The sequence below is a fragment of the Salvia splendens genome, chromosome 1 (assembly GCF_004379255.2).
Source record: "Salvia splendens isolate huo1 chromosome 1, SspV2, whole genome shotgun sequence".
Taxonomy (NCBI): domain Eukaryota; kingdom Viridiplantae; phylum Streptophyta; class Magnoliopsida; order Lamiales; family Lamiaceae; genus Salvia; species Salvia splendens.
Window position 1 is genome coordinate 2052131 of NC_056032.1, and position 24514 is coordinate 2076644.

Sequence of the window (24514 nt, forward strand, 5' to 3'; positions counted from 1 at the left end):
TTAATCAATATAAGCAAATCAAGATAGCATTCATTACTCATTCAAACAAAACACACTATAATTGGTAGTATCATATAATGTGGCAACACAAATACGAGTAGTTTACCTGTACTACTTTGAGATGACACCACAGTGGCATGTTCAGGTAGAACATGTCTGAAATGTTGATACATTATGTAGAAGTTGATAATGAATGAATGCTACACAACAAAGTTGCTCTTGCCACCAAGATGATGCCAACAATATCTCACTCTCATTAGAAATCGGGTTGAGTTAAGTTCATTTGAAGCTTGATACGTCTCAGAACTGACATTTATCCAAACTGTCAAAGTAGGGATGATCCATAGCAGCTTTAGCTGAGATTCTATCAGCAGGATCATATTGAAGCATCTTCTGCACAAACCAAAAGGACAACATGGAGTATATAAACAAGTTCATATCAAGAAGGGCTCTAATCATTGATCTTCTTCAGTTTGTCAGCAAACAACGTTAGTGTTTGAAAAAGTGGGGATAAGTTATCAAATGGCTGGCATCATCTTTATCAAGTTTGCGAGCAGAGAAAAGATTTAAATAGACAGAATGTGAGTCTAGGGAATCTCACGGATAGAAGGTCAACACCATCAGGTCCGAGAGATGGAACAGCACGTGCCAAGTTTTGAGACTCCCACTGGGGATACACGTGCCAGTCGCGCAGAGAACTAACTCCCGGCCACTCCTTCTCAGTAGGGGTTCCCAGCAACCTGTGATCGTGAAATGTAAGTTACTTGGAACATTTGAATTTGTGACAGCCAAACCAGTGATCACTAGTTTCTGCCAATACAAACTTCACTTTGTGTAGGAAATGGGTAGCGATTTAATTGATTTGAGTAAAATAGGTTGCTCCTCCCAACAACAAAACACACTTGTTATATTCAAAAGCATGTTTCTTATATGCTTACCAAAACTTTGCTTGTATACAGCAGAGATCCAAATTAGGAACTACTTGAAGAAGGCAAACTCAGAAGGTGAAATGTCTATCAATGAACTTACCGATAGCAAAGAACCATTTTTTAACGATAACCAGCCCTAATACAAACATATAACAAAACCAACAAAGCAAATCATACATTCAAAACATCAGATGCTTCATTCTCATCTTATTTCCCAAATTTAGATGTTATTTAGAAATGTTGTTTTGCTTATATCTTGATGACAACTAATCATGATTGTAACAAACAAGATACAATTAATTGGTAAGAGTAAGAAGCACCACAACTTAAACCAGCAATATACAAATGAAGAAATAATTCACAACCAAAACACCATAACAAAGGCCGAATGTACCTAAAAATGTGGAGAAGCTGCTGAAACTCGGAATCCCCAGGAAACAAGGCTTGCCTTCTCACCATCTCCGCTGCACAACATACAAATAAACCATTTCAATTCTTTCCCCAATCAAAAATACCCTAATTTCACAATCCAAAAAATTGGAATCGAAACAATTTCTCACCAAAAATACAGCCAACAGACCACATATCAACTGCAGTCGAGTAATGAGTCGATCCGAGAAGAACCTCAGGAGCTCTGTACCACAGAGTGACGATCTGCACATTTCCAGAAAAAAAAATCGAAAAAAAACACAGTAAAAAAACAGTAAATCGAGATGCAAATCAACAATACCTCATGCGTATAGCTCTTGAGAGGGACGGTAAACGACCTCCCAAGGCCGAGATCGGCGATCTTGAGTACCCCCTTCTCCTTATCGAGCAGCAGATTCTGCGGCTTCAGATCGCGGTGGAGGACGCCGTGGCTGTGGCAGTGGGCCACCCCCTTGCAGAGCTGGTAGAGGAAGCTCTGGATGAGCTGCGGCGGGAGGGGCCTAGGGTTGGGACCCTTGCGGTGCGAATCGATGAATTTCTTGAGATCGGTGTCGAGATACTCGAAGACGAGGTAGAGGAGGGGCTTGCCGTTCTTGTTGTCGACGTGCTCGACGCAAAGGAGGCGCACGACGTAGAGCGACTGGGAGAGCATCTGGAGGAGGGAGACCTCGCGCAGCGCCGTGGGCGGGACGCCCTCCTCGTCCATCTCGAGGCGGGTCTTCTTCAGAGCGACGACCTGGCCGGTGGATATCTCCTTGGCTTTGTAGACTTTGCCGTAGGTTCCCTCGCCGACCTTCTCGAGCTTCTCGTACTTCTCCATTGATGATTGATTGCTTCTTCTTCTTCTTCTTCTCTCACACTCTTTTTATCGGTTGAGGAATGTGCGTTAAGCTTTGAATTTTGAATTCTTGGGAGCCCGCCTCTTTCAACGAGTTTAATAATGAATTAATTTCCTATGTTGGGTTGGGCTAGGTTATTTATTTGGGCTAATATCGATAATTTGGCAAACACTGATTTCAAATTTTATGATTTGAAATATATTATGATAAGAGTTCTTTAGAGCATCCACAACCGTGCTCTTGCCAGTGGCACGGTTGTGGGCCCGGGCGGTACTATTCATGCCTGCTCTCTGGCAAGAGCACAACACCCACAACTGTGCTCTTCCGCAAGGACGAGCACAATTAATATAAAATTCAATTAAACAATAACATTTCCATAATATTAAAATCCATTTAAAAACCATAATAAATATTACAAATTACAAATAAAATTAAAAAATACATAATTAAAATCCTAAAAATTAAAAATTACATAATTAAACTCCTTAAAATTAAAAATTACATAATTAAAATCCTAAAAATTAAAAATTACATAATTAAACTCCTAATAAGACTACGCATCCGGCGGGATCAACCCCAATTGTTTTTGGAGACCTTTTATCATGGTCTCGTGTGTTTCAAGTTGCATGGGGGTCATAGATGACCTATCGGCCATATTGAGTTGGCTTAAGAGCATCCACAGCGAGTTGTTCGGGGGTGGAGGTGGCACATAGGGAGCGGGAGCGGCTTCGGGAGTCGAGCCGCGACGACGGTTGGCCGCCGCCTTCTTCCTTCCTTGGGGGCGGCGTTGGGAACCGCTCGGTCCGGCGTCGGGGCTACCCAAGTTAGCTCCGGCGAGTTGGCTAGCCACTTCTTCTGAGCCGGAGTCGGATAGGGCTACCGACCTTGATCGTTTGGAGGAGCCGCTAGAGGAGGATGTTATGCATCCCTTATACTTCGGGTGTGTCCGCGTCTCCTGCCAAACGTTAAGATATTTGAACGACTTACCGTTCATGGATTGGTAGGTGCTCAGCGCGTCGGTGATGATGTCGACCTCGCTTCGGCCGCTCCCGGCATTCCGGGACTCCTGGATGAAATAGCCGTTGAACTTGTCAATTTCTTCGTTGGCTCGGCCGATGCAGTTGCGCACCATACTCTCGTTGCGTTCGATCGTTCCGGGCGGCCGGTTTGCATTGTACCGGCTAGAGACGCGCCACCAAAAGTGATCGCCGGATTGGTTCGTTCCAACCACCGCATCTTCGGAGATTTCCAAGTACGCCTTGAACAATCTTTCCATCTCCGCCGGTGAGTACGGTGTGCGGACACCGGCGCGAGATGGAGGAATCGGCATTTGGGAAGGGGCGCGATGCCTAGGCTCCGGTGTCCACCCGTAGCGCCCTTCGGAGGCACCTTGGTCGTCGATTGGGTATGGACGATAGCCACCCGGAACGGCCGAATCTTGGGTTTGAGGAGGGGCCGAATATTCCGTTTCCGGACTAGGAAACGGTTGTGAACCGAACCATTCGGGGTTCCAACCGTGGGAGCCCGAAGGGTTATCGTCTTGGCCGGACATAGTGATGTTGTAGGGTATGAGAGAATGAAGATGAAAATGGATATAAGAGAATGGATATTGGAGAATGATGATGAGAGTTGTGTAGTTTGATGTGAATTTTTGGGGTGAAATTTTGGGGGTATTTATAGATGAAAGTGTGTATTTTTGGGGTAAAAAAAATGAAAAAAAATTAAAAATGTGTAAAAAACGGTTATAAACGGATATATTTTTTTGGGGAAGTGAAATTTTTTTTTATTTTTTATCGGTTTTTTTAATAAAAAACCGATTTTTTAAAAAAAAATAAAAAAAAGTTTAAACACAACGGCTATGCCGTTGACGAATGGGAGCGCGACACGTGTGCGTCCGCTGGCACGGACGTGCTCGATACATCGAGCAGCGCCGTGCCAGCGGCGCGGCTGCAGCGGCGGCGGTCCTTCGCCTTGCCAACGGCGCGGACGGCGGTGGCGACTTTCGCCACCGCTGCGGATGCTCTTAGGTTCTTGAGTAGTCCAAGATTAAGTCTCATTATGATTGTCATGATAAATTATGTTCTTCATTTGTCCCAAGTAGTTGAGTCGTTTCTTTTTTACATCCGTTTTGAAAAAATGATACTCCCTCGGTCTCACGTTACTTGAGGCGTTTCTTTTCGGCACGAGATTTAAGAAAATAGTGTTTAGTAAGTTAAATAAAGTAGATGAGAGAATAAAGCAGGAGAAAGTAAAGTAAAAGAAATAATAAAGTATATATGATTAAATGTTTTGTTATTAGTCAAAAAGAAAAATTGCTCAAATAACTTGGGACAGAGGGAGTAATAAATAGATAGAGTCGAGCTAGAGTAATGTAAGAGAATAATGTAGAGAATAAACGACTCAACTACCTTGGGACGGATGGAGTATTAAGTTAATGCTAACTAGCGACTCTTATTAGATGTTGTCATGACCCAATGATACAATGCTAAGTTAGGCCGTTGATATGAGATTATTCGGAGTTGATTCAGTGAAACTTTATTGCCGAGAACCTATTTGTCGGTGATAAGGGGGCTGAGGACGAGCTTGGCGACGGTGGAGAGGAAAATTGAGAGCAATTGCCACGCGTGGGGTGACGTTGGGGTACACTTTGTACACTCATAACTCAAAAACATTATGTAGCACTTCATTTTTCTCATTTCTCACTTATAAGAAAATGAACGTTAAAAATAAAAACCAATCATGTTACTCAATGCTGAATAGTGCGTGACGGACCACCTAGAGCTTTACAAGCACAATTGTGTAACTCAGTTGTATTAAGGTTCTACAACATTGTGTTACAATCCTTTTGTGTACTTTGTGCACCATTTTTATATAATGTTGTGCATGCTCTTATTCAACTCATTACATATTTTATAAAATTCATATCTAAGTCAAAGTGTAATTTTTAAATTTAAACCAATGAGACATTCCACTATTTAACAGCTCATGGAATGTTTGGGTGATGTGGGAGTTACAAGTTTACAGCGATTATTACAGCTATTTTTTGAGATTTTCTTGTATTGTTTTAAACTAACAAACAGATCCATATGCTTACACGATTACAAATGATGTGCAATAATAAAAAATTGAATATTCGATCTATACAACTATTCAAAATTTGAATATAAGGCATAAGTAATATATATTCGATCTATTCAAAGTCATATTTACACACATCCAACCTATAATCGATGAAAAAAGGGAGATCTTTCATAAAATAAAGCGTATACAATTCACCAGTAAAAAAATAAAAATAAAGAACAATCACATGATTACAGTATCATCAGCAGCAGCTCCAAATTTCTTTAACTAGTATCAGAATACTTACAAGTTACAACTCCAAATTTTTCTTGATGGACAACGGCTCACTTAGAGAGATTTAGTCACAAAGGAAAATAAAAATTAACAAACAGCTCGATCTTCAGAGAGTACGAGTTTCCACTAATTTTTTTTCCCGACTGGGGGCGTGTGTACAAGAAAAGACACTGAAGAAGATCAGCGACGATACCGGTACCTTTTGAAGTTGAAGTAGACGTGCAAGATCCCCCGTTCAAACGTGCACTTGAATCCTTTCTTGTGCGAATACTCCCATTCCTTATTGACAATTCGGAATGCCTGCACACGTCACAACAAGGGTAAGTGGATTTTGTAGGAAGTTTCTTTTCTTTTGAGATTGGTCGTTGATGGAGAACCAAATTTGCATATAAAAACTGAAAAAGAAAGAGAGTGCAGATAACATACAATGTCTTCATAAGGCGGCCCTGCATGGAACCTGATGATGCAGGTCTCACCACTGTCTCCATCTTTCTCAATGGTGTAGATGGGCGCCTTTTGTTTGTCGACCAGATCTGGGTAGAAGATGTTGAACTTGTACCCTTGAACTATTTTGGGGGGAGGATTGTCATGGTCGTAATGTGTCTGGTTATACTTGTTCCACTCATAACCAGTATGTACGCGGTTAAAGTACTTTGGCTTTCTAGGTCGGTATTTATCATGCCACCAGTACACCTATAACCACAGGCATCAGTGTAAAATCCATGTTAGAACGAAGAAATTCCTGAAATATCAAAATTGCTCAGAATTAAAAGTACAGTTAACTGAATCGTACCTGAGAATCGAGGTTGATCTCATCACTAGAGCCAAACACGGCATCACCTTCTTCTATTGCCCCCATGGTTTTCATGGCACTTCTCTCAAAGTTATCCTCTGGCGGATTCTGTCTCGAAGAGATTTCTTGGATGCGGCGGTCTTCTTTTACAGCGATTCGCTTCCTCTCCTGCACACATAAATGCAAACATGTTCAGCTTATATGTAAGTACAAGCCGTAGCCCATGAATGCATATCTAATTATCAGACTCAGGCATGATCAGAAATCCCAACTAAAAAAAGACCAAGTGAAACTCACAAAGTACTTCAGCTACAAAAATAAGTAAGAGAAATTTAAAAAAGAATGGAAAAAAAACACTTGAGGGGGTATTGAGCTTTAGAATCCAATCTCAAAGAACCTACCAAACTCTCAGCAATAAATTCTAAAGTCACAAATAAGATACAATCCTGCTAAAGATCTGATCAGGAATGAGTAGAGTTATGGGTGTCTAATTTGAGAAGACAAGTAGTTAGGAAGAACAATGCGTATGAATCCTCTCACAAGCTAGGGAACTTGCCTCAACAAATTAATCGATGGGTGAGTACTGATGAGAAACAAATTCTAAGATATCTCCCAGAGTATATATGTGGTGGCAATTTTAATTAATCTATTAGAATTTGATATAATCATAGGTGATAACTTAACAGAAACACTACAGACATTGTTAATCTGTAATAAGGAAGGAAGCATGACGAAGGTCCCATACGTTTTGAATGGATCCAAGCATTGAGGGGGACAGAGAGGGATAGCGAAACCAAGAGAGCGATTGGTAAACATAAGCCCCAGGTTCCCTCCCACCCTCCCAGACATCCTCACACTTTCATCTCCCGATCTTGAAGGAAAATAAATGATGCAGCAAAAAGAGATGGTCAAATACAAAGGACTATTTTTCACACACTTCTTTAAAACTTATCCAAGCATAAATATACACAAACTAAAGCCAACTTACCAAACTAGCTTTGTCCTCTTCAGGGTCAATTGCATCTTCTTCTTCATCTTCATCACCATGCAATAGTTGAGGTGAATATGATCCGGCTAGTTCTCCATCGTCTGGGGCTTCCACTTCCGTTACAGGTACCGGAGAGGCTGTAGCACCTGCACCCTCCATAACCTCCATATCTTGATCAGACTCCTGCTCATCAAGTTCTTGAGCCGGTTCTGTCTTGATATTTTCACCCTCAGATGGGGTCTCTAGGCGTTCCAAATGCCTGCGCAGCATGGTGGTATGGATTTCCTTCAAACAAGCCTGTGATTCACAGTAATATGTCAAGGCTAACTGACATTTTACATGATTTCCTAAATACCAGAATCCCAGGATTAAAAAATCACCTTTGCTTTGTAAATATGCAGTCGTTTAAGGATAGCTTCCCAGTATTCAACCACTTTCGCAGTCCCAGATCTCATTTGTGATTCAATCTGGGATTGCATGGCTTCTAACTCACTATAGGTTTTGCCCTGCAACAGACTTTTAACATCAGCTTCAATGCTCATGTGCAATCCTCGTTCTTCACCTATCATCTCTGGAGGTAATTTCTCTCCTCGCACTCTTGCACGATCTAATGCATCTTTTTTCCTGGCTTCAGCTAGTTCCCATTCAGAAACTACCGAAAGTGCCTGTTATCCATTTACATAAGGGTGTGAAAAATCCTCTCTTTACATTCATAATACTTGAAAGAGGAAAAATAGATAGAATTAGAAAGCTATAGTACCTCCCAATATCCTACATGTGTAGGGGTGGCTCTGTCTAGATCAAGGTGCATCTTTATGTCATTATGAAGCTCTTCCATTTCTTTAACGGTCAAGCCCTAAAAAACAATTTTTCTGTCAAAGACTCAAAACATCATAACTGCCAAGAGAAGGTCACAAACAATCTTCCCTTTAAAAGTGTACAATAAAAGTGTAGACGATCTTTATAGAACATCAAAAGTATGACTTATGACAAGAAACAAAAACTTTAGATATATTAGTACTAATCTTTACCTTGAAGACCAGGTATGGTTCATTTATATCTATCTCAAAGTCATCAGAATGATCTAGATGTTTAGTGAGAATGTCAATCGGCTTCATACGACCTTCACGTAATCGAATCTCTGATCTGATTTTGCCTTGATCAAAATGAAACTGCAAAAAAAATATAATGAATCAGAATCTAGTTAAATTCTGAAAAAGAACAAAAGGAAATAACTGGAATGGAATTTAATGATTTGCCTCTTCTTCTTTCTTCTCCCAGTCTTGGAATTCAGCTCGTGCTCGCTCCCTAGCTAGTAAAGCCATCTCTTCCTCACGTTGGGCTTTCTCAATAGCCCTTTCTTCTCTTCTCTTTTTAACTTTTTCAATCTCAGCCTACAAAAAAAGAGAATACATGCGCAGTTTAATATGCAACTCTATCAAGGGTGTAAAGTAGTAGTAGAAAATTAAGAGAACACATGCATAGACTAAAATGGAACTCTATCAAGTAGTCACAAGATACGAGAGTATTAAGACTGCAATATAAAGGGAATGTGGGACATTCACAATTAGTTGCCAGTTGGCCCAATTCCACTTATTCTAGTTCACTAAGTTTTCAAAACACATGAAAATAATCATTGAGCTTTTAAAAACATATGAAAATTCTGTGATCCTATGATTATACTAGAAATTGCAGCCAGGACACGTTGTATGAACGTCAAGGACCTGGGAATCAAATGCATACAAAAAGGAAAAAAAATTTAACTTTGGGATAAACGTGCAAGTGAATTTGTCAAAAGTAGATGGAAAAGCATGGTAAAGTTCAATACAGCCATACAGGGCATCATTATACCTAGAGGAAATGTTTACATCCTCTTACAGATAATTAGTAGATGGCACATTGCCAAACAGAGAATTCCATTATTTTCTACCCTATTTTCTACCCTTTCTTCATGTTGTTTCTACTACATATACAGTATTAGCTCAACTACAATAATTAAGCAAACACTGAGTTAAAGGTACTCTATATGCCCTAAAGAACCAGACATATTAGAAGGTATTTTACTAAAATACATCAAGACTTCAAAAAAAAGTACACATGAGTAAAGCATCATACCTTTCTTTCCTTCTGCCTCTTCTTCTCTGATTTTAGAGAGAACTCATCAAGTGGCACACCCTGTGACACATCCTTCTCAATCTTCTTTCTCCACACAAATCTGAAATTGAAATAATTTAAAATTAAAATTCAGGAAAACATTTAACCTATCCACCATTGCATCTTTCACTACTACGATAAGATCATAAAAAAATTCAGGCTGTATGTTATAAGTATAATTTACCAAATTATATGGCAATATACACTAAACCCTAAATTTCGAGGAGTTAAGTAATACAATCCATCAGCAGTACAACTATTGAGAAGGTGAGTTAAACTTGTTCCAGTTACTTCTATACTTGGCGTTTTAACTTTTAAGTATCCCTATGCAGCACTGGAAGAAGCTTCATAACTAACTGAATCTATGAAATTAATAATAAAGCTCGGGACTCACTTTTCATTCAAATTTGAATCACCAAAAGGATTTGAATCATTGGAATAACCGGAAACGTCTTTGCTCTGCAACTTCAATTTCTTCGCAACTTTCATAGCCTGCATAGCCAGGAAATCAGAAGACAATAGCCTACATACAAATAACTTAATACCGTATCAAATTAGGGGGAAAACGTACCTTCTTCTGAGCCTTCTTAGCGAGATACTCAGTAATCTCATCCTCGGTAATCTTCCGCTTACTACTACTACTCTTTCTCTTAGATGGATCGTCGGAATCGGAGTCGGAATCCCGCCGCCGCCTGCGCTTGGATACGGACTCGGAACGGCGCCGTTTACCACTCCTTCGGTCGGAATCGGATGGTGATTCGGACGATGAATCGTCGGAGTGGCGTCGCCGCGGCATTCTTCAATTCGTAAGGTGGAATTCGGAATTCCTTCACGAAATACTTCAACTCAGTCTTATAATATCAACGAGTTGTATCAAGAATTGTAGTGTTAATTGGGATTGGAATTACCTTTATTTAATACGGGTTATTACCATATTTAGCATTACTAAACAATTACTAAGCCTTATTGGTTCTAATCGAATGGGCCCAGCCAAGCCCAACAAATATGCGAAATACATTTTCTTTTAAATGAGGTGCATTATTTGAAAATATTGGATAGAAATTGCATGAATATATATATTAAAAATAAGTATACAACATTCCTCGTACGAGATATGTTATATTTTTTCTTAACTTATGGTTCACTAAAATTAATTTATATCTAGATGTGATAAAAGTTTTATTTCTTTAATGGAATGGGTATCGTGTACCACGCACTAATATTAGCCACCATAGCAGCACTATATTGTTAGAATATCTCCAATAAGAGAAATAAATGGAAAGGTAAACTTTTATAATTATTATATTTATATTTTTTTTTATGAAAAATCATTCAATAGAAAATATATTTGAGAAGATATTATATATTTTCTCATTTTGAAGAAGTATCTTTAACTCTCCATCAATAGAAATGAAAAATCTTATAACATCATATTTGCATTCTTTTGGTGAAAAATAATTCTCCAATGCAGAGGGATTATACCTTTATGTTTTGGAATGCATTTTGTACTATTATTTTATTTTATAAAATAATTTATCTTTCTATATATCTTTTTCCTTCGGAATGTGTTAATTTTTGAAATTGTATATTTCACTTTTTGAGAAAGTAAATAAAGAATATATACCTCTTTCATTTACCTTTTCTCACGGTAGATGCTCTTAGGTGTCGAAGATTTGTGATTTATGAAAATCTCATTGGCTAACTTTTGAAAATCGAATGTTTCATTCACAAAATTATTCATACTATAACGCATTTAGATATGCGGAAATTCTCAATAAATGATCTTAGTTTTTATTGCATTTTTTTTGTATATAACGATCTTTAGCTTTGCATTATTCATACTATAACGATCTTAGCTTTGAATATCATGTGGACAATATTTTACCTACGAAGGATAAATTACTACATAGGGAGAATGATTTTGATAATTCCAACATGGAAATTTTTAATTCTTGTGTAGTGTAGGTCATTTGATCTAATTCTTTTCCCACTATTTTATATAGTACAATATCGATGAGTTTAACTAGAGATCTAAATTTGGACATGCCTATTCTGAAGACTTATTGATGATTTTACCTATTAAGTTAAAATTTGAAGAAAATATTAGATTAAGCTTTTCTAATCAATATCCATAACTATAAAGTACTATCCTATAAACTTTATCTAAGCGGTCAATTATATCTTAAATTATTTACTCCATAAACAATACTATTGATTTTTAAGCAATACACTTAATTCATCAACTAAAAAATACTCGTGGGTTCAAATCTTTGGAAGACTTTTGGATTTAATTCGCAAATTCATCTAATAGATTAATTCGATTTCAAGATTCGAAACACGTGTGGTTAAACATGAAAAATATTATTTGTTCGTGACTGTTCCCCCAAAGACAGGTAGGTTCGGCTTCCAAATCATCGAAATTCCACTCACTCCAATTTCAATTTATCTGTAGCTCCTCTTCGATCCAATTCCCAATCCGATCTCGCCGCCGATCATGATGAATAAACGCGTCCCCGATTGGCTCAACAGCTCTCTCTGGTCCGCTCCGTCGCCGCATCACGCCACTGCCGACCCGCCGCCTCCGTCCCCTCCGCCACCTGCCGAGAGACCGCCGCAGCCTAAGCCGGAGGTTTCCTCTCCCGTCTCTCACGACGCGAAACGAGAAGGTAGGGATCCGCTGGGCGGTGCTTCTGAGAACAATGCGAGTCCGTGTTGCAGCGATGAGGGGGACGGCCGCTCATCGGATTGTTCCGCTCCTGCAGCAGAGGCGTCTCCTGCTGTCAAGGACGTTACTCGGCAGAATCAGATTCTGAACGAGGTTTTTGGTGCTGGAATTGTTTTTAATTTTTTTTGTAGCGGGGAAATTCTAGTAAAATTAGGTATGATTCATGAAAATGACTTTTTTTTGGAGGAAAGTCAGCATACTGTTATAACATTTGTGCACAACTGGCTTTCATGCTTTGCATGTGTAGTATCTTTAGTCGCTGTGTATTGGTCGTTTCTATCTGTCATGACTTGATTCAACTTAAGATTGTGATAAATTGCAAAGGAAAACATTTAGGCATTTCATAATTCATACTGATGTTATTGATCTTTTATGCTGGCATCTGTGTTAATACATCGTTGTCGTGTGGATGATATTCGGAAATTGGTGCTTATTCACCGAAGTTTTATTGGTATATGTAGTTGTCAAAGAAGGTTATAAATGTAGGCGAAATACGGAGACTAGCGTTACAGGGCCTACCTGATGGAGCTGGTATTCGCGCAATGGTGTGGAAGGTATGGGTTTGGTAATATGCTAATGCAGCTGAGTTACAGATGATTCCAGTATTAAATGACAGGTTATTTTCCATGCTCACAATTGATGTCACCATTTCCCCCGAGATTAAAACCATCTCAAAGGAAATTGTGAATTTGTGGGTCTGATGCGTGTGCAACCTAGGGTTTCTTGATAGTCTAAGTTGGCATGCCGAACTTGAATGTAACAGAAATTAGAAGTAGGTTCCCAAACCAAAATCAGAGATAGTCCTAAAAAGTCAAATAAGTGAATGTAAGCCGCGCTTCTCATTTTACGTAGAGTATGTATATGACTACAAGAATTATGGATTCTTTGCAGGTACTATTGGGGTATCTACCAGCTGATCACTCACTTTGGTCTTCAGAATTGGCCAAAAAACGATCTCAGTATAAGCAATTTAAAGAGGAGCTACTAGTGAATCCTGTAAGTCTTCAAAAATTACTTAGCTAAAAGATGTAAATATTTAATATTGCCTCCATATGAGATACATTTGCACATGGAAAAGCAATAAACTTATTTTTTTAGAAGTCGGGTATTAAACAGATAGCAAAAATTTAATAATGGATTCTTGGCGAGTTGTGAGAAATATTTCTAATGAAGTCATGCCATGTTATTCCTTTTGTCATTTGGACATTGCTGCATGTTTGGCGTGCTGGGCCCTTTTATGCATAAGCAGGAAAACTTTGTGAAAAGAGAATAAAGTTAAATTGTGAACTGGTAAATGATCAAGTAAGGTTGATCTTTGAGAGAAATAAAGTTGATACTTTATTTTCATCAAAATGTCACTAGCTGAGAATCTCTATAGATTTTTGCTAGATATTTTCACTCCTGAATTGCTGAACTGCTCAATCTTTCTACTATGTGCCGATAATTTCATGCTGAGTTCGTTTACCTTTCTATATTAGAACCCACATTATATTGCTTCAGCTTTTGATGTTCATTTCGTTCTCACCTGTTTAAGTGATTTGTGGTTTATCTGTTTCTGCAAATGACACACCAGAGCATTACAATTGAGCAGAGTGCTTTTTAAAACTGTGTTGTCTAAAATGAATAAATAACCCGTGGAATTTTTTTACCATCTTCAATCTTTCGAAATGTTCTCAACTGTTTTCATGGCTAGTTAGTCAGAGATTGCAAGGAGACTGGAAGAGTCAAGTCCCGAGAACCATCAATCGGATACAGGCAGTCCACGATTCCTCTCAAGATCAGAGATAAGTCATGGAGAGCATCCCTTAAGTCTTGGGAAGACTAGCATATGGAATCAGTTCTTCCAGGTAGAATTATATAGCATCTTCATAAGATGCCATTTCACACTTCTGATGCTACCTATGCACATTCTCATGCTCGATATGGAAATTTTTAGTCTCAACTCTAAAGTTGTCCCAAAGAACATCCCTAATAGTTCATGCCAATCTAAGCTCTGGTTCTTTGTAACACCGGCATGTATTACTTGTAGGAGACAGAGGTCGTGGAACAGATTGACCGGGATGTTATGCGGACACATCCAGACATACACTTTTTCTCAGGGGACTCAACTTTTGCTAAATCCAACCAGGTGAACCTAGAATCATTTCTTTTTCATTTTTCTTATAGCTAGTAGTAATACATACTTTATTTTCCTTCCCCTACGCATGTTTTTCTTTTCAGGAGGCTTTACGAAGCATATTGATTGTTTTTGCGAAGCTAAATCCGGGAATAAGATATGTGCAAGGGATGAATGAAATCTTGGCGCCGTTATATTATATCTTCAAAAGTGATCCTAGTGAGGAGAATGCGGTAACCTGTGTTTCTCTATGCTGCTTTACATTTTTGGTTAATATGACCTAGAGTAACCTTTTCCCTTAGATGTTGTTTACACAAATGAGTTAAAAAATAAGCTTGTCAAGTTATTCTCTGATCTGAAATATAAACTTTATATACTTTTAAATCATATTGGTGCCTTTTCATTTTCTACCGCTGGACATGATGTTAACATTATTCCATCCCTGTCTTCTGCATATTCATGTGAGCATATTATGGCTTTTTCTTCTTTACATTTGTATTAGTTTTAGGGCTCAATAATTAAAAATTGTCTGGGCCTCAGTAAAAGCACTTAGTTTAACCACCCAATGTCCCGCTATTCAAGAACCAAGATAAACTACAATGAAAAGTGGTAACAAAATATGTTTTTATAGGTTTTGACTTTTGATTTGTGAAAGAACCGAGTTCTTTAGAGTAACCCTACATGCAGTCTTTCAGGATGATCTGACACACTGACGTATTGAACTCACGCTGTAGAGTGTCTTAGTGTGTGACAACTCCTGGTTCTTGAGAGCTTGTGTGGTATAATTCATGATAAAGTAATGTGAAGCCTATGATTTGAATAGCGTAGCTAGTCCAACTAGAGTCTTAACATAATAAGGGCTCTGAATATGGTATTATTCATGATAAAATAATCAGGACCTATCGTTTAAGTTGGCTAACAAGTCCAACATGAATATAACATAATTAGGGCTCTTTAACATCGCATTGCCATTTGTAGTCATTGACTTTTTATTAACTTGAATGTTCAAATAATAGGTTCTGCTCACCTTATAGCCAAAATGACATGCTTATGATTTGATAGGTGAAACTCAAAATTATAGCCAAGCAGTAAAGCTAACCGTAATAGACATGTGCACTATGTATGTATGTTTGCAACTCTCAAAGGTTGTTTCAAGTTGGAATAAAACAATTTTGTTATGTGGTTTCATTCTTGTGGAGCTAGGGCTGATTTTATTATTGCATATTCATGTTAGGTTTCATTACAGTTATCATTTTCTTTTGGCAATTATGCAGGTTTCTGCTGAAGCAGACACTTTCTTCTGTTTTGTGGAGTTATTGAGTGGGTTCCGGGACAATTTTGTTCAGCAACTTGATAACAGTGTTGTGGGTATCCGTGCCACCATTACAAGGTTATCACAACTTCTTAAGGATCATGATGAGGAGCTCTGGCGCCATCTTGAGTTCACGTCCAAAGTAAGATTCAGTGCTTACCGCTTGATAGTAGACAATAAATTATACTTCGTCCTCTTTAATTGAGATTTTCTAGATTAAATGCATACTGAATATGAATGATTAAAGTTAACCTATTTGAAAACTTGAGTTACTGATCTTGTATTATTCAGAAGTGACATTTCATCGTCAGATTTGTAGTTTTTTGTAGCTTCTCAGAAAAAGGGTATCAAACTCGGTGGTTTAAATATCAGAAAACCATGTCAGATTCCTCTCTTTTGTCTTTTACTACTTTTATTTCTGTTTTTTTTTCTCAAATCATTCGTATTTTGCTCACACCTTCAATGTGTGCTGCTCAAGTTGTTTACATAAACTGGGCCGGAGATACAATGCACTTCATGCACCCTGTAACTATGGTTGACTGTTAGGACTTGGGAGCATAGCCAGTGAATTGTTTTTAATATTGATTCTGAATTTTTAAGGGTCCTTGTCCTCATGTGGTTGTGTTGCAGGTCAACCCACAGTTTTATGCATTCAGATGGATTACACTCCTCTTGACTCAAGAATTTACTTTCACAGACAGTCTCATAATCTGGGATACACTATTAAGTGACCCCGATGGTCCTCAAGTAAGCCGATCTATTCTTAGTATCGATTATCTAATTTTGTGTCGTGCATATCATTAATCAGATGTAAGTGATTAAGAAAATTGATGCGTGCAAAGATATCATTAAATTTAAATCCGGAGATGAAAAAAGTTAATACTTTAACACTTTTTGATGACTATAGCTCTTTTAATGTGCTGGTAGTGTTTTTGTCGAATCAACTGATTCACCAATATATTAACCTTGCAATTTGCCATGTTCATTCACTCTGTTGCTGATTATTAAAACTTGCTATTTGCAATGTTCATTCACTCTTTTGCTGATTCACCAATACATTAAGCTTGCAATTCGCAATGTTCATTCCCTCTTTCTGACATCACTTATATCGATCAAGTTGAATTAACGAGCAACAAATAAATGAATTGCAGGAAACGCTGCTGCGAGTTTGTTGTGCAATGCTAATTATTGTGCGGAAGCGTCTACTTGCCGGTGACTTCACTTCGAATCTTAAGCTGCTGCAGAATTACCCATCAACAAACATCAGCCACCTTCTCTATGTTGCCAACAAGCTGCGGGTTCTCTGATCTTGTGTGAGATTTTCGGATATTTCATCAAATATTCTTCATGTCCTTTTGTAAAACTGCTGGATGTAAATGTGGTTTGCTAGGAATCGTGACTTGTTCAGAGTTCTGCCTTTTTTTGGCAATTCTGCCAGTAAAAAGAGTAGATGACGCAAGAAAATTTGAACATGTTTTTAAATTAACTTGTTGGAGATTGAATTAATGTAAGATTATTTGATATAATGCTGTGACATGGGAAGACCAAGGCTGATTATATGCTGCATTGTTTCAGATATTAAGTACCTGAACCTATTTACCACAACATTCATAAAACTCAGTATTATCTAATTTGTTAATCCCAACCCCCGTCTGATTTTATTCAATACAACACTTAAAATAAACACTCCCTTAAATAAGTCAAATGATAGTCGAGTTCATTTTCTTTGAAAAACTCACTATTTCACCCAGAAGAAAGAAATAATACAAGGCAGATTAGAATAAACTTGAATAAGCACCACAAACTCCAGTAAAAAATCATCCTAAATGAACACTTGCCCAGATTCGGTAAAAAATGCTTACATCCAAATATACCACTCTGAACCCTCCTCTACTTCACGTCTTCACCCACAGGCTCAGTCCATGTAGAGCTTCCGAAGCTAATTGACTACAACAATGTAAAGAATGCCAAAGATACAATCACCCAATAGACGAAAGCATCGCACAACGTATTTCTTCCGTCCGAAAAATTGTCACGTTGTGGATGCCATCTGTCTTGATATAATAGTTGGTGGTGTGAGAATGGAGTAAGGGTCTCGCTTTTAACGTGTGGTGAGTAGTGGACGAACCGAAAACAAAATTGTGGCATTTTTTTGTGAACGGATGAAGTATTGATCTCTATAAGATGTAAAAAGTAACAGAGGAATTGGAGTACCTGCAGCTGCAGAGCCAAATTAGAATACCACCAACAGCTGCATTTTGGCGTCATGATATAGCTCTAGGGATTATGGACTTGTCCTAATTAGATCCTACTTTCCAACGACGGATGTTGAGTTTGAAGTGGCAGATTCTGGATCATCGTTTCCTCCTTTAGCCAACTGGCTGTCCAAGATATCCAGGACATTATCGGGTGGACATTTGTCGGCTGGATTGGCTGCTGACATCTGACAAAAGCACTCTGGCCATGAATTCGTGTAAAATGACTCAGGCTGGACCCGCTTGTGAGGCCCGCCAAAGTTCGTGTTTTGCATTACGCGCCTAACAGATTCTTCAAAACCAGCTGTATGCCCCTTCTCCCTTTCAATGAAGATAGGAGCAAGAGCTTTTCTGTCAGGTATTATGTTTGTACGGAAACCATAATATAGGCGGTGGCCAAGAAGATTATTTGCGAAGTTGCTGGGCCCATCATATGTTGGCATGAATATGTCTGAGAGCAGACAGACCATATAATCCACAGCAGACCCTACCAAACCACGACTATTCTTGCCAAGTTCACCACTGGTGTCTAATGAAATGTGGTTCTCAAGGCGAGGGAACAAAGACCGGAAAGGCTTCATAAACCGTTCACCACCAAAAAGTTCGCCAGCTGCAAGGAATATTCTGGTCGAGTTGTCAAAACCCATAGATCGCAAGATCAGACCAACCTGCAGGTCATTAAAGTATCATTTCAATGAATCGATAATTATGCTATAATGATTGTACTATTAGTGCGTATAAATCGAGTTAACCCCAGTAACTAGCCCAAATACCATATTATGCAGCTTGGTGATGAATCTGCAATTTGTTTACTTTGATCCTTCTTTATCATGGTCTTTCGTTGATTATATTCTAGCCTAGTAGTAACTAGCCCCAGTGCCATATTTATCATGGCCTTTCATTAGTAGATTACACGTCAAGAGATTCAATTCATGACAAGTAGTCTTTATTATAAACTGCCATCACAACCATAATAGATAAAAAGAAAGCAAAAAATAGAGACCAAAATTTGATGAACCAGCATTATTATAGATAGAAGGGAAGCAGAATTTATAGAAAATTATGCACAAAACTTTTTATAGTAATTCAGGTAAAAGAGTTGAATTTCTTTGATAGGTTAACTGTTTCAATTTTCCATGCTGCTTAAAAGGTTTCTGCAAATATACTAGAGCAAAATGCTTTTTCATGTTTAAGAGGATTGTGTTACTTCTTTCACAGAAAGAGGCACTGACAATGCTAACTAGGAAATACAAATTAGGAAGCAACTAGCCACTACACCAGCAAAAGTGTAAATCATAATCTTATGTGATATTCTTCTGCCACGTTTGTTATGGTACAAGCATTTTGTTTCCTTTTGAGAGAATGGAAGATCATGTGGAACTTAAACTAAAAAAAGCATAAGGTACATCACCAGTAAGCCACAATTTTTTTAATACTACTTGATACACCTCAAACATGCAAATGATGGTGAATATAATTTGACAAGTTGAAGGATTACCTCTTCTGGAGTTAGAGGACATTTTCCAATCGCCCTTCTCTCACTGTAAACAAGTTTTTTTGGTGCAAAATTTTCCTCCCTGTATTTCTTCAGGACCTTTTGTTCTGCAGGAGTAAAAATATCGAAACACCTGAAAGATAACAGAAGCTGTATGGCTTGAACTTGTTACATATGCATATCTTTAACATTTGTTAGAGATAAAACTATATACTCCTTCCGTCAATGAAAAGTTTGCCACAGTTTCCTTTTCGGATCCAAGAAATATTTGCCATGGTCCATCTATAGCAGTAGGATCCACACAACTCACCACACATTTAAAGTGGGACCCTAACCACCAACCATTTTATTAGAACTCGTGACCGCGCCCACAATGTGTCAACTTTTATTTGACAGGTAATATTTAATTACTGAAGACTTAATTTTTACATAAAATCCGTTATTTCATACTATATGTTAGTTCAGGCTATCATCATGAATAAATGGATCCCTCCTTAAATGTTCTCTAGCTAAATGACTTTTAACTGACTCAAGCCTAACAAAGAAGCATATTTACTAGCTTGTGATACAAGTGACAAGAAGTCAAAATTAGCCAATTCTCATCCAGCTCACTTTGTTCCTATAAACAACAAATGAGAAAGAAAACATTAAAGTAACCAAACATTGGAAACAATTTACTCCATATTACATTAAAGTAACCAAAGATTTGGAACAATTTATTCCCGACTTCCTCATCTTCAATTTCAGTAGAACCATATAGGAACTTACCCAGCAAATGACAGCATATCCATCTCAAATCGAAGATGTATGGCCATGAAATGACCTTGTGCACGGAGTCTATTCACAATTGAGTTGCTGAGCTCCATAATGTGAGGCTTAAACCGTAAGGCATGATAATTCACTCTACACCTTAGGCGCTGGTACTCAGGGTTATCGATCTCTTCTGCCAAACGATGTGAGAATGGTGTAAGATAAATAGCACCATGCTCTTTCATCTTTGCTAAAGCATCTGTTGTATACCAACTGATGGAAGCATCTCTAGGAGGCCGTATCTGAACAAAAACATCTGTCACTATCTAACAGTGAAAAATGCATCTTGCAAAATTTATCCAATGATAAAGAGCTTCACCTGAAAAGCTTTCAGCTTCTTGGTCTTCCCATTTTTCTTGACTTCCGGAATGCTTTCTACTATTCGTACATCATATCTCAGTGACTTGATAAAATGCTCGACATCATAAACACCATGAAAACCACTGCGGGAGAAAATATATAGCATACACACAAAGACTCAGTTGTGATGAAATAAGATTGAAATGCAAAAGCTCCTTTAAAGAACTCAGCTTTTCTGGACAGTGAATCACACGGAAGTAAGCCTCTTTATTTGACTATGAGTTGATACCCATTTCATTCACCACCAAGGGCTAGTGAAAAAGATTGTAGATACTAAAGCTCCAGAACGGAAGATCTCATGAAAACTACAATATGTATATATGACCAGTTTTAGAAATTGGCACCTGTCATCATGCCAGAAGGAATTTGCATCCAGTTCAGGAAGCACAAGAGTAGCATTCATGATTCGAGCAGCTAGCACAGCATTACAGATCTAGAATAACATATTAGGGAACCGAATCAGATGATTTACAAATTTCACCAACAAATTATAAATTCAAGATGAGAAATTCTTTTTTCTGATAATATAAACCAAAATGTTCTCTTCTTACTCTATCAAGTCAACTGGAGGATGATAAGTTTTCACTGTGTTATCTACGATGCTGATATGAGATCTTCATAAAAATGATGTCATGAGCGAAATTCATAAACAGAAATAAGAGCAGCCAAAGATTGATCAAGAGTCAATAGCCAACAGTCGCATACTCTGAGGTTCTTTCATACAGATCTTTGCAAAAATTGTTATCGTTTTATAACCAAAAAGTGTAAATGGTATACAGACAAGCTTTAGTCTGAATATTAAATCTCTGAAACTCAAGAAGACGACGGTGTTTGCCTAAATTTGAATAAGCTTATGAGTCTCTAATTGGTAAACATGAAGCATGGTAATTAACCAAAAACACAAGGGTTGCATTTCTAACAGCAGCTGAAAAGATATAAATCCACTGATGAAGCACATAACAAAAGGGAAGTCACTTTTATTCCAAGAAAATTGTAACGAAGAAAGTTTCTCCAAGCTTCGTATGCACATATTCCAAACGTGGAAAGTAACTGAAAAACATTCTAAACTAATAAACCCAGAGTCTGCATCTGTCAAATGGTGAAAGAAAGTGAAGAATAGCTTTTTTTCTTTATGAATTCGAATTAAGTAGTACAATCACCTAAGAAAGTAGAATAGGTAGTTGTTCAAAACTTGAACTAGCTTTCAAGTTAATTATCTGTAGGACAACTAATAAAGGGCAAACGAGTGTCCAGATAACTTAAGGAATCATACAAGCCTAGACTGAATTCCATTTTAAGGGTCCCAAAATCCTTGAGCTCTTTACATGCCCCTATATTTCAAAATTAAATAATGGCACGTGATGAGTGCATAATTTTTTGATGTTATTCAACCCAGAGGAAGTCCTAACGTCTATAGGATAAATTATTGATGTTATTCAAATATCATGCAATTATTGTAAAGGGTGCTGTGAAGGTGAACATGAGCACAATTATGAAATCTTGCTAAGACCTTATTACTTACCGCACTTCTTTGCTGATTGAGGCCACCATTACAACGAACTCGTAAGTACCCATTAGTTTCTGCTGGAGGAGCTGCACAGGCAGATTGACAGAAAGAACAACAGCACATATGAACAAACAATAAACCAAAAACATATTGAAGAGAACACAAAAAATGCAACGGAGAACAAAACTTATGATACAAGCATATTAAAGAAAATCATACGGGGCCAATCAGATCTCGGAGCAGATGATGGCCTCCATCCAACAGAAGCAGCTGTATCCCAAAGTGCATCAACTTCAATCTGCTTATGAAAAAAGTATAATAGCTAAGCACAGTGTACTCTAGTTTCAATGAGTCCTCATCACTAAGGCATATAATCTTCTAGTATTGGAATATGTAACTCTTAGTAAGTTCCTAACTACAAAAGCAGCTACTATACTATGTTAGAAAAAAGTAGCCCTAAATTCGGTTATCTCCAATTCGCCGCATTCTCAATTTCAATAAAAATAAGCCAATTTCTGCACGCCAATAACTTCAGCTAAGTTAAACCCCAAAACATATCAACAATTTATAGAAACTTTAAGCATGTGAATGCATCAACGTGCTAAAAATTATGTACCTCGGATCGAGAGATGGATCGCGTGGTGCTTTTTACAGTGGACCATAGCGAAACAGTACAGATCACCAGAACGATTACAGCAAACGATAGTCTTCCAAACATGCCCTTAACTCCGGATTGCTTGGATTGGTGCCGATGCCCCAGCCTGCTGTGACATTTCAAAACACATTCAGTTCACCGGATCCGAGCTAAGATTGAATCAAATGCATGTACATTTTTTCCACCTTCTCATTTTGGAAGTTTATTCGGCCGATAGATGAAGGAAAGTTTGAAATTCAGTTGTTCTGCTCTTCAGTATTGGTTATGAACGAGAAGAACGTATGACTGTATGTGGAGAGAGAGAGAGAGCTAAGATCGATGATAATTGATGAGCAGCAAACTCCCGACGGGTCGGATCCTTTTGCCAGTTAGATCCAACGGTTCACATACGAACTCCCGCCACGCGCGGTGCCACGCGTGGGGAGTAATCCTATCATGCCAAAATGGCAAAATCAAGCATTTTGGAATTCCGCGAAACTAAATAAATTGAAAATTGTTCAGATAGAGAGAGAGGAGATCATTGAATGCCTTCAGTTGCGCGTGGGAATGCAGATTGATATGTACGCATACAGCGGTGAAACTGCATCAATCGGGCGGAGTTTGAAGTTTTCCGGTGTGTGCGGACGACGCCGTCCAGATCCGTGTGGAAAGGTGAATCCTTTTTGTGGCGTTCTACGCACAATTTGTTGTGATGGAATTGCACTTTGATGAGTGAAAGTGAAGGTTCCTTTTTTTAAAAAAACTATTTTTAAATTTTTTTTTGCAATGTTAATCAATAAGTCCTCTGTTTGCAGAAGAATCTATTGGGATTTTTTTGGTAACTATTTGGACTATCTATTTGCTTCTCTTTGCTGTTTTTCCTCGTAGCGATTTGGAGAATGCATATTAACTGATTTGTTAACTAGTTTTTCAGTATCTGTAAAAGCTTGTGGATATGTAGAGTTGATCACTTGGCAGCACGCCATATTACAGCGACTGTAAGTTCTTATCTCTCCCAAAGAAAAATTTTCACTTTCATGGATATGATGCTGCTTTACTTCACTTTATTCATTGGAAGGGGAAACTATCATCAAATATTGTTCTTCAGCATTAATTAGATTATTATTAGGTAGATAAGAATGGCTTTTGTTATCCAGTAGTGTAATGATCACAACTATTTGTGGGTGTTGCATAGATTGATTGATGTTTTATAGCATGAATGAGGCAATACATGAAATGCCAGTGAACTCTATGATGGGGCTTCTTGGTTCTTGCTCTGTGATCATGGTTCATGAGTTATTTGCTAATTAAAATTTGTCTAGATTTATGATTTATCTATATGATTTGCTATCATCAAAGTACTATATCGTCACAGTAGACAGATCAGCTAAGCGACTTGCAAAACTGTATGTTGCTAGCCTTGTCGTTGGGAGTCTCTGCTGGCTTGTCGACCGTCTGTTTTGCAAGGACATTTCTCGTTGGTACTTCAATCCCCAGGGCCATGCAGTGTGGCACATTTCTTGATGTACTGTCATGCTCAACAACGGGGATGAGATCCGAAGGTAGACTATTTCTTGGGAATTTTCGGATATGTGAAGACTCAGAAACCAAAGGCTCAATAGAAGGCACTGCAGCTCCGTGTAACTAAGAACACATGTTGAACAAGTTAACACTCGTGCACGTTGGCTTGCGAAGGCAAGCTAACACTTCATTTTTGTCATCCCCAGTTGAAAGTGCAATGTAAATGATAGCTGTGAGCAATTTGGTGAACTGTGACATTAGCAGTTTGGTGGTTGTACCCTATTTACCAACTA

At 38.2% G+C, this 24514-nt stretch overlaps 4 protein-coding genes across 5 annotated transcripts; 1 reads left to right on the top strand and 3 right to left on the bottom strand.

Annotated features, from left to right (window-relative positions):
* Positions 1-2277, bottom strand: LOC121793701 (cell division control protein 2 homolog C). The gene is made up of 5 exons (XM_042191747.1): positions 1660-2277; positions 1490-1583; positions 1324-1393; positions 602-740; positions 1-393 (listed from the first exon to the last, which is right to left on the bottom strand). The coding sequence occupies exons 1-5, from the start codon at positions 2176-2178 to the stop codon at positions 301-303; spliced, it is 915 nt and encodes a 304-aa protein (XP_042047681.1). The 5' UTR covers positions 2179-2277; the 3' UTR covers positions 1-300.
* Positions 2278-5421: 3144 nt separating this feature from the next.
* Positions 5422-10373, bottom strand: LOC121793712 (cactin-like). The gene is made up of 11 exons (XM_042191757.1): positions 10058-10373; positions 9881-9978; positions 9448-9547; positions 8592-8726; positions 8364-8504; positions 8093-8188; positions 7713-7997; positions 7333-7629; positions 6345-6512; positions 5978-6244; positions 5422-5851 (listed from the first exon to the last, which is right to left on the bottom strand). The coding sequence occupies exons 1-11, from the start codon at positions 10280-10282 to the stop codon at positions 5732-5734; spliced, it is 1932 nt and encodes a 643-aa protein (XP_042047691.1). The 5' UTR covers positions 10283-10373; the 3' UTR covers positions 5422-5731.
* A 1464-nt stretch (positions 10374-11837) lies between these two features.
* LOC121807606 (TBC1 domain family member 13-like) lies at positions 11838-17165 on the top strand. Its single transcript, XM_042207875.1, has 9 exons — positions 11838-12304; positions 12673-12765; positions 13103-13207; positions 13909-14058; positions 14241-14339; positions 14432-14560; positions 15602-15781; positions 16270-16386; positions 16791-17165. The coding sequence occupies exons 1-9, from the start codon at positions 11981-11983 to the stop codon at positions 16944-16946; spliced, it is 1353 nt and encodes a 450-aa protein (XP_042063809.1). The 5' UTR covers positions 11838-11980; the 3' UTR covers positions 16947-17165.
* Positions 17166-17411: 246 nt separating this feature from the next.
* On the bottom strand, positions 17412-23190 carry LOC121807613 (O-fucosyltransferase 1-like). Of its 2 annotated transcripts, none has more exons than XM_042207884.1 (9): positions 22907-23190; positions 22683-22830; positions 22286-22364; positions 22082-22152; positions 20904-20992; positions 20519-20642; positions 20158-20441; positions 19393-19522; positions 17412-18562 (listed from the first exon to the last, which is right to left on the bottom strand). In XM_042207884.1, the coding sequence occupies exons 1-9, from the start codon at positions 22912-22914 to the stop codon at positions 17948-17950; spliced, it is 1548 nt and encodes a 515-aa protein (XP_042063818.1). In that variant the 5' UTR covers positions 22915-23190; the 3' UTR covers positions 17412-17947. The 2 variants fall into 2 exon arrangements, with proteins under 2 accessions (XP_042063818.1, XP_042063826.1); XM_042207892.1 differs by having other exon boundaries at positions 22683-22827; positions 22907-23187.
* Positions 23191-24514: the final 1324 nt, after the last annotated feature.